Here is an 18,119-nt window from a genome sequence, read left to right as displayed (position 1 = left end):
TTTGCTAGCTGGAGCCATTCACTTCCAGTCTTTGTGCTAAGCTAAGCTAGCGGGGGCTGCGTCAGACAGAGTTACAGCACGCACGGAGATGAGAAATGTATGTATAGACTTATCTAACTCTGGGGGATACGGTAAGTTAGCTAAATTCCCAAAATGTGGGCGTGTTCCTTTAAAGCTAAATGACTAATCATAATCCTACAGTTAAGTTGCAGGGTAAATGGGTTTTATATTTAGTCTATTATAAGCTTCAAACTAAAAATATATTTTATATTTAGTATTAATATTTTAATACACACTAAATACACATTTCATCCAAAAGGATTTCAAAATGAACCATATGCATTATGCCCCCCGACACATATCTTCCTTACTAAAAATATATAGTAAAACAGTAAAGGACTTTTAAAAGTTTGCGTAAAGATTTTTAATGGTTGGGTGTGATTGTAAATTCAAAACAATATTCACCCCCTCTTAAATAATGTACATTATTTTATTTAACATGAACAACTTTACATAAATATAATATACCAAGTGCCAAAAACAGTCAAGTAGAAATGTGACCTTTTACAGAAAACTCTACATCTGTCGCAAAACCATTCATGCAGTTTAGCATCAACAGTAAAAGCAGCTCCTACAAATCTTCTCCAGTCAGATTGTATCAGCAGATTTTAAAATGTCCTTGTCATCCCTTTATGTCTTATGTAACGTGCAATCTGTAGCCTAGTCCTACTGCGAGATTTTTGCGAGTGTGGTATACAAAATTTAAAATGGGAAATTAAAGTGCACAAATTGGAGTGATGGAAATGAATGATGAAGTGGGCCCCATATATGGACAAGACTTCCTTTGCCAAACCCCTTTGATTGAACTCTGCGAAGTAATCCATACTGAATGCGTGTCATGTTGTGGAGCTTGATCCTGCCAAAAAAAGCAGCGATCTACGTCAGCGAAACGGAAGTGACGCACCATCGCTCACGCCAGTACAGCTTAACCTACACCGCAGGTAACGCTCTTCGTTTTGTGTTTCCGTGGCAACCAGAAGCTCCATTGTTGCAGATGATTTTTCTCTCCGCTCTGATAGACTCTGTGCGTAAGTGTGTTAGTGTCTTATGGCCTTGTGCCATTTTGGGAATGACTGACTGACATTACCCATATAGGTGGATAATGTTGTTATGTGGAAAAACATCCAGATACAAAAGTCATACACCAAAAGTGTTTATATGCTAAAAATAATATTACAAATATATTTTAATAGTCATTTATTACTAGAAATACTCTCAACAAAGAACTGAAAAGCTCAGATGTAAAACCCTCTAAATGCATCTGACATGTTTTCATGTGAATGAGCATTTTATTAGCCTCTTAAAGAGCATCTATTTCATTGCTAAAAAACAACATTATTTTGTGTATTTGTTATAATACAATGCGTTTGCGTTGTTTATGGTTAAAAAACACATTATTTTTGACATACCACTCTCTTCTTGAAACACAAAAGCTCTGTGTCCCTGATTGGCCATCTAATCTGTATGTTGTGATTGACCTGAATACCTTTGACGTCAGCCAAAAACCTGACGCTTCTTACCATGTTTGAAAGATTCGGTTGCTAACAGGAGTTAACTTACAGGCTGTGAGTCCGAAGCGGGAGGAATTATGATAATGTCGGTCTTGTCTACATCACCAATCCCAGGAAGTAAACTGTTGCCTACAATCAGTGTGTTTGTTGTAGTCCAAGAAAAGAGATTTACGTTTGAAACGATTACTCGCATCATCGTTTACTTTGGGGTTTGTACCTTTAGCATATCGTTAAGATGTACTAATACACACTTACACACCAAAGGAAATTTAAAAACGTGAATCGGACAACAGGTGCTCTTAATGCTCTCTAATGGATTCTGCCAACAAATCAGTATTTCTGAATGACCTGAGAAGAGCGGGATCAAGTGAAAGTGTTGAGTTAATTTATAATACGTGCCAAGAGCATTTAGTTAATATCATTACTTCATTTTTGACAAAGATGGCGTTTAAAGGCTTTTCCATCTGAACTCTTTAATTGTTAATAATGCACTACTGTTCATTAGATTAATCGCATACAAAATAAAAGTTCTTTTTTGCATTATATATATGTGTGTGTATTAGGGATGCATAACGATTAATCGCGATTAATCTATAGCAGAATAAAAGTTTTTGTTTACATCATATATGTGTGTGAACTGTGTATAATAACTATGCATGTATAGTTGCACACAGATGCATGTACAGTATATGTGTGCATAAGTGTGCATATTTATATATATACATAATTATTATACACAGTTCACACACACACACACACACACACACACACACACACACACACACACACACACACACACACACACACACACACACACACACACACACACACACACACACACACACACACACACACACATATATGATCTAAACAAAAACTTTTATTCTGCTATAGATTAATTGCGAATAATTGTTATGCATCCATAGTCTGTATTGTGTGTTATTATTATGTATATTTAACCACACACATATACATATATTAATTTTAGATTTTTATTTATATATTACTTTTTTAAATGTATATATAATATAGAATATATTACGCAATTACCAACAATACCTTGCAAAAACAAGGCATTAAAACAAAAAATACAGTGCAAGCACCCACTCAACTGGTACAGACTGTCAGCTCATTTCCTGTATTAAGTGCAGAAGATCACAAACTATGCGCAAAAGTTAAACTATTTTGAACTTTAAAAGCGTCGTGAGCGCAAACTGCGCTCTGCTGCGCTCGCGCTTTGCACGACGGAACAACAAACCGCCCTCGCGCGGTGCAAGCCATTGAAATAAATGGGTTTCACAGCGCACAACGTGTCTTAAAAGCCCCTTTACCATAATCACGTCGTAATGCTGTTAATGGTCTATAGCCACACTTCACATTTAAGCTTACGTAAATTAAAACAACGCTAACTTACCTTTAAAAAAGCTGAAGCCGGCGTGTACGAGCATTAAACTTACTTAAAACAGTGTCCTGTAGATTTAAAAATTCCACCTCGACCTCTAATCTCTGAGTTTGAGCCAATCAGTGTTTGCATGAAGTCAGATGGAGCAGGCGGTGCTGGTTCGTTTAAATGTTCTAATATCCATATTTTACACGATCCATAAAATGCCGCGAAAAAAAAACGTTGCTAGTATCAAGTCACAAATATGCTAAAGACGCATGAGACGCCGCAATACAACCAATCAGAGAAACTGGTCTATTTTAATTAAAGAAAACATATATTAACTATATTTTTCTCATTTGATTACATTAAAAGTCACGAAACATTCAATGTTTAATTTATTTTAATTATTCTTGATATACATTAAATTAATTAAAAAAAAACTGTGTAGGGGCACAACAACCTGTTTGGGGGGGCACAGCCCGCGAATGCCCCCCTTGACGCCGGCCCTGCTACAATTTCAGGATGCAGACACAAACTTGTGATGTTGTAATAAAGCTTTATACTCTTACAAACACTGCTGTGCAGAAAACATTACAGTAAACATAAATGTATATGGACAGATTTGTCAAAACTGAATTTCACTATATCAAATAAAAAAGGTTCTCACAAATATGTACATTCTTGCATTAAGTGGGCCCTTTCAGGTTTACATTAGTATGTGTGTTCCCTTGAAATAAAACCCACAACCTTTTTGCTGTTAACAAAATGCTCTACCAACCAAGTTTATATCTATGAGAGGTTCTTATTAATGGTTTGTGTGAATGTGTACTATATGTGCCACTAGACTCCCTATCAGATGATCCAGAATCCCTCTATGCCACTGACAGATGGTTACTGGAGAAAGGCTGGGAGAAAAAACTATTAAGCAGCTTCTTATCCATGTGCCAAGATGAAACAGCCTATCTTCTTTGTTTTAACAAAGTATAAGTCTCAAGAGGTTAAACCAAAAGAGCGTGAACGACTGAATAAAGTGTAAAGCAAAGAAAAATGAAATAGAAAAAGTAACACCGCGCTGACACGAATGACCTCATCAACTTCTCTTGTTGACCCTGAGAGCAGTCGGTCCTCCTCTTACTGTCAGTGTGTGCTCAGTAATGGTTTTATTAAGGGCAGGGGTTTAGATGGTGGTGTATCTCTATCTTGTTCATATTGTTCATGCAATAAAATGCTTAAACCCCCTCAAAAAAGCTTTAATCAGCTTTTGGTTGCTTGTGTGTCGACAACCACAAAAATACATACCTGTCCTGCAAAGATCCCACACACTCCAATGATGCAGAGGATATTAAAGACGGCAGAACCCACGATCGTTCCCACTCCCACATCTCCTTTAGTGATGAATACACCTGCGCAAAAAGAAGTGGAGAGCTTACAAAGTGAACAAGGACGTTCATGCACTTGATGTTTCACAATGGCAGCTTGTGTAAATGTACTGCTTTACCTATGACTGAGGTGAAGAGCTCAGGAGCTGAACTTCCTGCTGCCATGAACGTGGCTCCTGCTACATCTTCACTGAGGTGGAGGCGCTACAAAAGAGAGAGACACTTGAACATGATGCTGTATATTGAAAGGATTGGTGCGTGTGTAACTTTGGTGCAGATTAAGGTCGTACCTCACAGATCTTCTCGAGAGAGGGCACAAAGTAGTCGTCGCATACCAGCGCCAGAGCATAAAACATATACATGGCCTTTAGAGAGAGAAAGGGTGAAGACAGAATTACAGTAGGTTTAATGCCATGTTCTTTATTATTTTTTAAACCTTAAAGGGACACTGCACTTTTTGAAAATGTGCTCATTTTTCAGCTCCCCTAGAGATAAACATTTGATTTTTACCGTTTTGGAATGCATTAAGCTGATCTCCAGGTCTGGCGCTACCATTTTTAGCATAGCTTAGCATAATCTATTGAATCTGATTAGACCATTAGCATTGCGCTAAAAATAAACAAAGATTTTCGATATTTAAAACGTTACTCTTCTGTAGTTACATTGTCCTTGATTATTACGCCAGAATAAGAGTAGCCTATACTTTTAATTTTCCGTCTGTCTTAGTATACGTTGTAACTACAGAAGAGTCAAGCTTTAAATAGGAAAAATATCTAAACTCTTTGGTTATTTATGAGTGCTATGCTAATGGTCTAATCAGATTCAATGTATTGTGCTAAGCTATGCTAAAAGTGGTAGCGCCAGACGCGAGATCAGCTGAATGGATTCCAAAACAGTAAAAATAAAGGCGTGGTTTCCCGGACAGGGATTAAACTAGTCCTAGACTAAAATAAATGTAAGAGCTGTCCAAACTGAAAACATCTTGCACTGACATATCTTAAAGGATTAGTCCATTTTCTTAAAAAAATCCAGATAATTTACTCACCACCATGTCATCCAAAATGTTGATGTCTTTTTTTGTTCAGTCGAGAAGAAATTAGGTTTTTTGAGGAAAACATTTCAGATTTTTTTTTTAATTTTAATGGACTTTAATGGACCCCAACACTTAACACTTAACTCAACACTTAACAGTTTTTTCAAAGGAGTTTTAAAGGACTCTAAACGATCCCAAATAAGGCATAAGGGTCTTATCTGGTGAAACGATTGTCATTTTCACAAGAATTTTTTTTTTGCACTTTTAAACCACAACTTCTCTGTCTATCTCCGGTCCTGTGACCCACCAGCGCGACCTAACGTAATTGCGTAATGCCGTGGAAAGGTCACGTGTTACATATATGAAACGCACATTTGCGGACCATTTTAAACAATAAACTGACACATAGACATTAATTAGTATCATTCCACATACAACAACGTCGAAACAGTCCTCTTTCTCCACACTTGTAAACACTAGGGCGTAGTTTCGCACACGTCATCCGTGACCTCTTGACATGATGACATATTGCGTGAGGTCGCGCTGGCGGGTCACAGGACCGGAGATAGACAAGAAGTTGTGGTTTAAAAGTGCATATTTTAATTTTTCTTGTTAAAAATGACAATTGTTTCGCTAGATAAAACCCATATGCCTCGTTTGGGATTGTTTAGAGTCCTTAAAAACTCTGTTGAAAAAAAACTGTTAAGCGTTGAGTTAAGTGTCAAGTGTTGGGGTCCAGTAAAGTCCATTAAAATAAGAAAAATCCTGGAATGTTTTCCGCAAAAATCATAATTTCTTCTCGACTGAACAAAGAAAGACATCAACATTTTGGACGACATGGTGGTGAGTAAATTATCTGGATTTTAAATACATCAGTGCCATTTGTTTTGCCTCAAAATGCACACAAGTAATGTTTTAAGCAAGGCATGTTTGTTAAAACTAGTTATATTTCCTAATTAAAATAAGACCTAGTCCTGACTTAAGCTAATCCCTGTCCGGGAAACCACCCCAAAATGTTTAACTCTAGGGGAGCTGGAAAATGAGCATATTTTCAAAAAAAAGTGTAGTGTCCCTTTAACATCCCTATTCACATACAGTATATTGAATAAAAGAACAAGGTTTGAGGGCGTGGAAAAGATGGACTTTTCGTTTTTTTTTGTAACTGTTTCTTGAAAGTGTAGGTAGGCAGATGTTACATTCTAATGAAGTAACCTGATGATTATGCCAGAGTCTTTAAAGTCAGCTACTTGTGATGAAATCCTTGTAAGTTCATAGAAACATTACATAAGATAGAGCGAAGAAAAAAACTGAGTGAAATCCGTGCAAGCAAAAATTCATGCGCGAGGGCAGATTGGAGTACACGAGTGTCAACACCATTAAACTCCGTTATTCTCAGAGCAATCTGGCCTCAAGTAAAAAAGAGATGTCCACTGGGACCTTTTCTTAGAAAGTGTCCTCATGACAAAAAGGCACTGAAGGATGATGCTGCCCTTTGCATGCCGTGCAAGATGGGTAAGGGTTGTCACTTCGGTTTTCATTTTCCTGCACAAGCTAACATGTTTTGCATAAAAGGACGAAATGTATATGAGGTCCTTGGGATTAGTTGCTCAGACATCTGGTGTGTTTTGATATGTGCGAATCACAGATGTTGTGTTCCCCATAGTACATACAAAACACACAGTCACACATACAGTATTTGGATGAATAGTATACACATAAGCAAACACTGATTCCATGCTAACCCCCTACTATCACATATCAGATGTCAAATATATTTTTGGAAAAGTGCATGTTGAGTATTGCTTTTTATGGACCTTGTGTAACAACTACACACAGTCAAAACAACCCCTCAGTCACCCCTGGGACCCATTCTCCGACTGTTTTTCCCGCCAAGACTTTGCCAATCAGTGCATCTAATTCCGCCGCCATGCTCACACAGCGCACCCGTTACGTAATCTCTCCCCACTCCGCTCGCCTCCCCTCCTCGTGCTTTTCCTCTTCTGACAAGGCAGAACTGGGCTACCGAAGCCCCTTAAGATAAATAAAACATGTAAACAGCTGGAGGGAGTCTTAGAGGTTTTTTTCAAGCAGCTTTTACCATCCACTTACTCTCAGCGTACATGGGCAACCATCTAAACAACAGCGTAACAATCCCAGTGTCAAACCAACCCTGCAGGGGATTTCGACGGGAACACACAGTACCGCATCAGTACCTGCTTCAGATGCTATTTCACTTAGACGTGCGGTCGGACGTGGCCTATGAGGGCAAGACAGTCTGGTGCATTATAGGCAGTCACGCTGTGATCCTTTACAACAAGGGGGGAAGGAACAGAACATCTAGATTTATATTGGAATTTATTAGTATTTAGTTTTTATTCCTGAATTGTAAGCAATTTCTCCTAAACATAAATGGTGCCATAATGCTGACAGCCATAGAAAAAATTATACTTTTTAATTTCATCTCAAGAACAAATTGTGGTTAATTCATGGAAAATGTTATTGCTCAGAGTCGGCTTTTTATAGCTCAGGGGACCTTGTGAAGTTTCTAATTATGTTTAAGTATAAACTTTGTCTGGATGATTCTCTTATACAGTAAGATTATTGAGCTATATAATAAATGTGGACAGGAATGTTTAGATAATATAGCATTGGAAGAAAAAAAGTTTTTTATTACCTTTAAGTAGGATATCAGATTTCATTATGTTGTAATTGGAAAGAAGCAATTTTATTGCTTAGAAATGTATTAAAATGCACAAGCTTGATAACTGGTAAGATAATATATATATATATATTTAATGTGTGTATGGTTGCATCCATAAAGCAGTACAAAATAACACATGCGAGAAAATGAAGTAAACTCTTCTCTCAGTTTGACACAAATGCACAAAGCAAATAAAGTTTAGTGCTTTAGTGCATTAAAAACAATCTTATTTAGATGGGCTTCATTAGTTAAAGTGTGTCTGAACATAAGATCTAGTGAGACCACAAGAACATCTAGAAGAGCGGCTAGAAACCTTCTGAGAACACAATTATTTTTATTATGTACTATTGAAATTAACTTGCTGATCAGCGCAAACTTATAAAATCATTAAAAAAGTCATGAACAGAGCTATTCCACCCTAAATAACATGTGAAGATATTATTAATTATGATAATCAAAAAATAAAATCTTTTCAACTTCATTCAATTACAATATTTTTGTGTACTTGGACCTTTTCGTAAAAAAAATCTCAGCGTCCACAAGAACACGCAAACACCTGGTATGAAGCTCTACCAAGAGCATGCCAAACCAACAGATGGTGATATATCCCTAACCGTAAAGCCACGTTGGCCAATCCGAAGCCATTGCAGAATCTCGCTGACTTGTTGTCTCGCTCTCGTAAGGGAATGAATTTGGCGGCATGAAGGTAGCTACGGGAAACACATTCGGACAGCCTTCATAGGCAGCGTAATGGAATTCAGATTGAAATATAAACAAGAGAGCATCTTTGTGATACTGTCTCAAATCCCATATTTGAAAACTACAATACTAATTTCTTGCTAGAATTGCAATCAAAAGATTTAAAAAGTGAAAATATAACCTAATTTACACTAAATTTGTCATCCAGCCGCTTTTTGGGCCGCCATTTTAGGTTTTCGAACTCAACTCGAGCAATCAAATTCCTTGTGCACACAAGACGATGAAGGAATCTCAGGAGTCAGGAAGTAAGGCAAACATTGGATTCGGATCTGTCTTCATGTCTTGGAATGCTGCCTCCGAACAACCCTGTATCACGAAATTATGTACCTAGTCACGTATTTTTTTTTTTTGTCTTTTCCGTGACACTGACACGTTTTTCCACCTTTTTGTGTGAACACCCATTTCTGTTTACGTATCACTGTCATGTATTTGTTACTCAACTGTTTTGTCATATTTTCAAACCATTGACGCTTCGGTTTAGGGTTAGATTTGGTGTTTGCTTTAGGAAGTCACTTTAAGTATTGGTTTATACCTTTTTTCATCATTTATTTTTTATATTTTATGATTTTTAAACCATTGTCGCCTGGCATTAGGGTTAGAGTTGGGTTTGGGTAAGGATGTAATTTTATGTAAATCTAACCCTAAACCGAAGCAAATGGTAAGGAAATAGGACAAAACAGTTGAGTAACAAATACACGACAGTGACACGTAAACAGAAATAGGTGACATGTACACGCAAAAAGCGGAAAACGTGTCAGTGTCACGGAAAAGACTCACAAATTAACGTGACTATAGGTACGTATTTTGAGATACTGGGTTGCTCCAAAAGCAGCATTTTAGAGATTTCAGACCCAGCCGACATCACAAGCCAAAAACGACGTATTCACCGGCTACACGACAATGCTGCAACCAGAGTTTCTTAAAATTTTCACCCTGGCAGTAGTCTTCATAAAAGTTTGGTTTCAGTCACCTGTGTTTGTGTGTGGACGAACGACCAAACCGTATAGAAAAATGTACGGTTTTGAAAATAACTGTGTATTATGTGTGCACAGGGCCCAAGTGGGTCGCAAAATAAAAAGTTAGGGAAACTCAGTAACTTTCTGACTTTAAGTTTTCTTGTTATTTTATAAATAGATTTCGGCTTGAGCGAGTCATTCAAGCTAATATGATGATAAAGAAAAACAGATGGTGGAAATACTTACACACAGAACATGCAAAGCGACCGCCCCCTCCAGGCGCTCCTGGTTGGTGAAAATATCATCGGGGAACTCATGAATACCTGCGGAAAAAATACACAGGCTGTTAGACACACAGTTCACACACCTACTTCCATATCACGCCACATCACACATGTTAAAGTAAGTGCCTACATTATACATAATGTAATTAAACATATGGATCACACTTTTAATGACAGACTAATTACACTCATGCCTTATTACAGGAACAGTACATTCTGTCATTTGATGTATAAATAAATAATTGGACATTGTGCACCGTACCTTTAAATGTCAAACAGTAACTTATCACAGATCAATTACTGAGCTTCAAACAGAATTGGCAACTACATGACTGTGGCATTGGTGTAATTTCCTGTGCCGTTCTGACGTATCACTGCTGTGTCCATCGCTGCTCTGTTAACAAGCTATTCAGCGGCACAGCACGTAACCTAGCCGGCTCCATTGATAAGCCCACAGCCTGCAGACAGAATCGGGTCGCATATAGCGGCCAGTTTGCCTGGTTTCAGTTTTAGATGCTCTAACATGGAGGAAGTTACACAGTCAGACGTGTTACAATCGCACTCGTTCCTACACAGCTTGTTGCCATGACGTCAGCATCCAAGATACTACAGCCTTGATTGAAAAGCGTTGGGACCCCAGAGACCAGCTTTGTTCCATATGGGAAAATGCGGATTTCTCTGTGCAAACCTGATTTGTTCCAGTGTTGACAAGTAGCTTTGAACGTCTATGTCACTTGTTATGACTGACAGAAAGACAGACAATAAGTCTAGTCCGACGAAAAGAGAATGAAATAAATTGCATGTTTGATCCTTTCAACGCTGTCTCGGAAAAGTAATTTTCTTTTGTCATTAAAAAATGTATGATTCATGTTTCTTCTCATACTGTTTAATGTGTTGTTTTATTATATTATTTATGCATGTGGGAGAAACACTTTTATGCGTTAATCTTTCTCATTATAAATGGATACAATGTGATCCATCTACACAGATGCTGTTACACACTTATAAATGAAGAAATCAAAGCTGTCACTTGGGCGGTACCCTTTAAAAAAAAAATAATAATAATAAAAGGGTGCACATTAGTACCTCAAAGACACCAAATGTATACCTAAATAGTACATAATAGTACATATTAGCTTTTTTTCATATTTTCTAACAGTGTAGTGAGGCAGTTCTCAGTTACATATAAAGATTAACATAATGGTATTTGTATAACACGGTAGCAGTTACAGGAGTATCTGCGAGGGTGTTTGTGAGTGTCCATGGCTGCACATTGTGCAGTGATATTCCTTCCCCGATCACAGGAGAGACTGAATGCGTCAGCAGGCTTCACGCTGCCCCCCGTGACCCAAACACCGCAGAGCTGAACTCAAACAACCTTACAGAACTCAAATAACAATGTTTTACTATCCACTAGCACAGAGAGAGCAAGTGTGATGTCACCAGGCCCTACTTTCAGGATATCTGATGACATTAATCCTTTATAATTGCAAAGACAATCCCAATGCCCTGAGAGACAAACCTTTACTTTATGATCAGAGTCTTATTGCTCATTTCAGAAATAAAAGCACATTGCTTAACTTGTGACAAAAGACTTCTGACGGCAATCAGATGAATAAATAGCTCTAATCAAAATCATCTGCCTATTTATATCCCAGAAACAACAGCTCTGCACTGGGGTGCTCTTGATTCACATGTTGCTTTTATTGTTGTTGAAGCCTTTTGGAGAGCTCGGCAGTGCTCAACGGTGCAGAGCCTCTGATTAAACTCAATTCAAATACAGTTCCAATGAATAAAGCGGCAAAAAACAAAAGCTAGGCACTGGGAATGGATACATGAAAGAACACACACCAGGAGCAAAATTAGGTTGAACTTGGCAATGCTGAAAGCGTCTAAAGAGTTTCATTCTGTAATTATGGAGAAGGCAAACAAACAGAAATTAATACAAAATCTCTTTATTATTCACATACAAAGTGAAAACAAACTAGAGAAGGTTCGGTTCCTATCCCAGAGCGACTGCTCTGTACCAAGCAAGAATTAGACGAGAACATTCCTAGCTGGTGAGAAAAGACTCAAATTCACCCTAAAAAACTTGAAGAAAGAGATGGACAGGGATGCTCCTCAGCAAAATTAAGACCTTGCAAGACCTCCTCCAGCGACTGAGGCCTGCAGAAAGGACACAAAAAGTCCACATATATCTAACTACTGTCGGCAGTGACCCCCTGTGCTTCCTCTGAGGTTGGGTATAATGTTCTCATCGCCTGTGAGACGGCCATAAGCGTCCAAAATCTCTTCATTGCAATTTATGAGCCGTAAGCTGTTTTCAGTCGATTTCAAGGCACTAAATCAGAAGATGAAACACATTAGCTTTGAAGGAGACATTGAGCAGCTGTCAGTCAGACACAGGGAGTTTAACTTACAGCATAACTGAGGGCCAGACCTCTGTAATACCAATCAACAGAAAGGCAGCATCTGTCGTCAATTAAACCTAAATGATGAAATTAAACTGCTTCCGTTGTCATGACAAACAGCGACTGGAGAATTTCTCACCCCTGTAGAAGCTGGAATTTGGGGATTGGAATATTTTCGCTTTTATACAGTGACTCTTCCTTAAGTATACATACATACATACATACATACATACATACATACATACATACATACATACATACATACATACATACATATATATATATATATATATATATATATATATATATACAGTCTTGTTCAAAATAATAGCAGTACAATGTGACTAACCAGAATAATCAAGGTTTTTAGTATATTTTTTATTGCTACGTGGCAAACAAGTTACCAGTAGGTTCAGTAGATTCTCAGAAAACAAACAAGACCCAGCATTCATGATATGCACGCTCTTAAGGCTGTGCAATTGGGCAACTAGTTGAAAGGGGTGTGTTCAAAAAAATAGCAGTGTCTACCTTTGACTGTACAAACTCAAAACTATTTTGTACAAACATTTTTTTTTTCTGGGATTTAGCAATCCTGTGAATCACCAAACTAATATTGTGTTGTATGACCACAGTTTTTTAAAACTGCTTGACATCTGTGTGGCATGGAGTCAACCAACTTGTGGCACCTCTCAGCTGTTATTCCACTCCATGATTCTTTAACAACATTCCACAATTCATTCACATTTCTTGGTTTTACAGCATTTTTGATATCACCCCACAAGTTCTCAATTGGATTAAGGTCTGGAGTTGGGCTGGCCACTCCATAACATTAATTTTGTTGGTTTGGAACCAAGACTTTGCCCGTTTACTAGTGTGTTTTGGGTCATTGTCTTGTTGAAACAACCATTTCAAGGGCATGTCCTCTTCAGCATAGGGCAACATGACCTCTTCAAGTATTTTAACATATGCAAACTGATCCATGATCCCTGGTATGCGATAAATAGGCCCAACACCATAGTAGGAGAAACATGCCCATATCATGCTCCATGCTTCACTGTCTTCACTGTGTACTGTGGCTTGAATTCAGAGTTTGGGGGTCGTCTCACAAACTGCCTGTGGCCCTTGGACCCAAAAAGAACAATTTTACTCTCATCAGTCCACAAAATGTTCCTCCATTTCTCTTTAGGCCAGTTGATGTGTTCTTTGGCAAATTGTAACCTCTTCTGCACATGCCTTTTTTTTAACAGAGGGACTTTGCGGGGGATTCTTGAAAATAGATTAGCTTCACACAGACGTCTTCTAACTGTCACAGTACTTACAGGTAACTCCAGACTGTCTTTGATCATCCTGGAGGTGATCATTGGCTGAGCCTTTGCCATTCTGGTTATTCTTCTATCCATTTTGATGGTTGTCTTCCGTTTTCTTCCACGTCTCTCTGGTTTTGCTCTCCATTTTAAGGCATTGGAGATCATTTTAGCTCAACAGCCTATCATTTTTTGCACCTCTTTATAGGTTTTCCCCTCTCCAATCAACTTTTTAATCAAAGTACGCTGTTCTTCTGAACAATGTCTTGAACGACCCATTTTCTCAGCTTTCAAATGCATGTTCAACAAGTGTTGGCTTCATCCTTAAATAGGGGCCACCTGATTCACACCTGTTTCTTCACAAAATTGATGACCTCAGTGATTGAATGCCACACTGCTATTTTTTTGAACACACCCCCTTCAACCAACTGCCCAACTGCACAGCCCCAAGAGCGTGCACATCATGAACGCTGGGTCTTGCCTGCTCTCCGAGAATCCACTGAACCCACTGGCAACCCGCCTGCCACGCAGCAACAAAAAATATACACTAAAAACCTTGATTATTCTGGTTAGTCACATTGTACTGCTATTATTTTGAACAAGACTGTATATATATATATATATAGGGCTGTCAATAGATTAAAAAAATTAATCTAGATTAATCGCATGATTTCATGAGTTAACTGCGATTAATCGCAAATTAATCACACATTTTTATCCATTCTAAATTTACCCTAATTGAACACTTTTCAGGTTTTTAATATTCTAATCATATATACATATATAGATGCTTTATGCAAATGTATGTTAACAACAGCCTGTTTACATTTTAACAGAATCACCAGCCATTGTTTTGTATATGAATTTTCCTTTCAGAAGATTTTTCTTTCTCCATTTTTGTTTGCTGCTCCATCATTTGTGACCTGTGCTGGCAAGTTGAGTCGGAATTAGCAAATTTAAAAAAATAGTTGTTCATATTTTGACATTCTCTATTAAAACATAGAACAATGCATGATTTGTTGAAATATAACAAAATATGACAGAACTACACGTGTTTGAAGTTGAAAGAGTCAAATTACCACAAACATTTCCACATCCATACATTATATTACCACATCAATACCTTAAAATCACTGGTAAAACTAATAGATTTAGCACACACAAAGCAAAAACATCATCAATGTATGTTCAACTTTTTTTCCTTTTGTTTGATTGACATTGCTTAAAATCTGAGTGATCTAATATAATGTTACACATCAGATAGTTTTACCCAACAGTTAACCAAACATTTACTTAAAACATAACAAATTATAGAGCCTACCTGCGTGAATTCTTATCAAAACAGATATTTGTAAAACTGTAATTTTGTGTAGATGTCTATATATCCGGGTCTCGCACTCACGCGTCTGTGTGCACGCGCTTCAGATGTCAGTCAGTCAGCGTGAGGGGATCGCTTTTGAGTCTTGTCGCTCTTAATAACTCTTTAACATTAATCAGGTACCGAACTTTATCTCTCTTAATGACTCTTTTAACATCAAGCAAGTCCTGCAGTCTATTTTCTAAGTCATGCATAAAAGCGAAACCAAAATGAATTGAGACGCATCTTTGTATTAGATTAACTTGTTTGACTCTGTGGACCCTGTACCGGGTCCAGAATTATCTTATTTTGACTTAATATAAAATATTCCTTTAATTTTTAATGGTCTGTCATGGACCCAGTACCACATATGAGATACTGTTTGAAAGCTTAGACTCTCTACTTTCTGCAGATATGCATAACTTTGAGATATGTTTCACTGTAAGAAAGTTAGTTACACTTAATTTACACTATCACCCCCCCCATATTTTTTAATATCATTTAATATTCACATATTTCATATTTTTCAAGTATGACAAACATGGGCAAGTCCTATATCAAATGAAAGCTCTCACTCTCAGGAATAAGGCTGCAGTGTTATTTTTGTCCTATTATTATCACATATCCAACAATCGTCGAATGAATAATGATGCAAAAAATCGTCTTTTGTAAACATATGGGAAACTTGAGTGTGGACTGCCTCAGATAGCACAGATAGCCACAAATGCTACACCATCTTTTCTCTTAGGTCCTACTCTAAAAAATGAGCCCATTCACAGCATTTTCTTTGGTTGTGTGCATGAATAATCCCTTGCTATTTATTATATGTGCAAAAAAACAAAAAATTAATATTTATATGAAAAATTTATTTTCGCACACTTCAGTAAAATGAGAATATCTTTTGAATGCGACATGTTAAAGAGTTCATTCTTTTTTTTGGGTGTTTACTGTCTGCTGCTGGTAACAACCAGAACTGTCTGCAGTCTGCTAGAGCACCCAGAACCAGAGTTATACACTATCAGAGACCATATTTACAACATAAAAAAAGAAAATTTTGTGTTTTATCATATGAAAAACCACATAAATAACAATATTTGTCACAAACAGCAGCTTTTTATGTAACGTCAAAAGGTTATCTGCAAAATGATATAAAGATTTTGCATTTATTCCACTGTATGTGGTTATGGTAGCACTTCAAATGTTTTTTGGCAGAAATTTAACTCCATAAGCGTATTATTCCTCCCATCAGTTGGAGTAAAATAACTTTTGCATTTATTATGATAGAGAAAAAATTCCTTTTTCCTCTGTAAGCTGACAATTGCTGGAATCAAACAAAACTGTCTGCAGGTTTCGTTACCACTCAGGGCCAGAGTTATACACTTTTAAATACAGACTTTAGAAAAAAAACTTCAAAAGGCACCTATTTATTTTTGTGTTTATTAGAGGACTGACAACACATACAACCATGTTAAGCACTTTTAACAGTGTTTTATGTAATGTCAAAAGGTTTCCTGTAAAATGATACCAAACTTTTGTATGTGCACCTCTGCTTGTGGGTATGAGAAGCTTTTGAAATTGGGTAGGCCAAATCCAGGCGAAAATCCCCAAAATAGCCTCAGAGTGTAAGAGGTAGGAGGACGGTAACGTTACACCTCTCAGACGTATAAATAAAGATCATATCAGATGTCCAACGAGCATTTAGAGCATTGGATTTGGTAGACGATTTGCTTAATGTTCTTATTTCTATGAAAACCTTTTACTCATTTAGAGAGAGTCACATTTGTCTGCGTCTCTGTTCATTCAACTATGGGCTGGACCAAGGGTCAAACAGAAATTGCGCGTTGCGTTAATCTCCGTTAATAAAATTAGTGGCGTTAAAATGAATTTGCGTTAACGCGTTATTAACGCGTTCATTTTGACAGCCCTAATATATATATATAAATATATACTGTATGCAAAAGTCTTAGGCCACCATGCTACCATAGATTTGTTGTTTTTGCAATTGTATAGTGATTATATATAATTATTTCTCAGTCTCTTTATTAGAATACAACCAGAAAATAAAATGTGTATGTAGTATTAAAACAGTATAAAAGTATAAGCTGAAGTGTCAAGTATTTAGGGTAAACTCCCCTTTCACTTGAGCAACAGCAGGCAGCTGCAGGATCTCTTAAACCTAAATGAAATTAAATCCTAATTTCTAATTCTAATCGAATGACATCAGGACTTCAGTCTCCTCAAAAAAGCTTAAGATGTGTTTGGTGCCAAGAGAGGTCACACTAAGGGGCTGGACACACAAAAAAATTTAAACTTTTAAGGCTGAAAATGCCTTGAGGACGCTGAATGCCAGCTGTTTTTCAGCCGAGCGCTTTGGTAGCTGTGATACTTCAGCTGTGAGCCGGTTGGTTGCTGTGGTAATGTCCCGCCCCTTCTCCACTGTAATTGGACGGCCATGTGAGAACTGACATTGATGAGCGGAGCTTTTCACTCAAAGTTGAACATTTTTGAAACTCTTGGCACAGAAAACGCTAGCTGCTTGCTTATCTGAAAAACACTGAATTTCCATTGGAATCAATTGAAAACATGTGCCGGCTGCGGCCGTAAAAGCTTTGGTGTGAACGCCCCCTTAGTTCTAAAAATTGTTTTTAATTTTGTGTACATATTTCCTGTATTTTCTGTTTGTATTTTAATAAAAAGACTGAAACATAAATTTGGATGGCCATTAAAACTTTGGTAAAACAACAAAGCTGGTGGCTGATGTGTTTGTATGTGTGAATATATAGAGTGATGTCAAAAAGTGCAAATGACCTAAATTTACCTTATACAGTATAAACAAAATATATGCAACTATAGAGCCCGACCGATATATATCGGCAGGCCAATATTAGTCATTTTCCAAACCAACAAACATTTTTATCGGTATTGGCCTTCAAAATCCTTTTCCGGGAGGGCTCTAATATAAAATGACACTATTTATGTG

At 37.3% G+C, this 18,119-nt stretch overlaps 1 protein-coding gene across 1 annotated transcript in view; it reads right to left on the bottom strand.

The window, feature by feature from the left end:
* Nucleotides 1–18,119, bottom strand: part of slc24a3 (solute carrier family 24 member 3) — a 116,047-nt gene that overhangs the window by 12,944 nt on the left and 84,984 nt on the right. The window contains exons 3-6 of the mRNA XM_073873280.1: nt 10,030–10,106; nt 4,625–4,699; nt 4,454–4,538; nt 4,255–4,358 (exon numbers count right to left, since the gene is read on the bottom strand). Of these exons, the coding sequence (XP_073729381.1) occupies nt 4,255–4,358; nt 4,454–4,538; nt 4,625–4,699; nt 10,030–10,106 (341 nt within the window). The remainder of the gene's footprint in view (nt 1–4,254; nt 4,359–4,453; nt 4,539–4,624; nt 4,700–10,029; nt 10,107–18,119) is intronic.

Source organism: Misgurnus anguillicaudatus, chromosome 11 (assembly GCF_027580225.2).
Source record: "Misgurnus anguillicaudatus chromosome 11, ASM2758022v2, whole genome shotgun sequence".
NCBI classification, from domain to species: Eukaryota; Metazoa; Chordata; class Actinopteri; order Cypriniformes; family Cobitidae; genus Misgurnus; species Misgurnus anguillicaudatus.
Note: the sequence above shows the minus strand (reverse complement) of the source record. Positions and strands in the feature narration are given on the sequence as shown.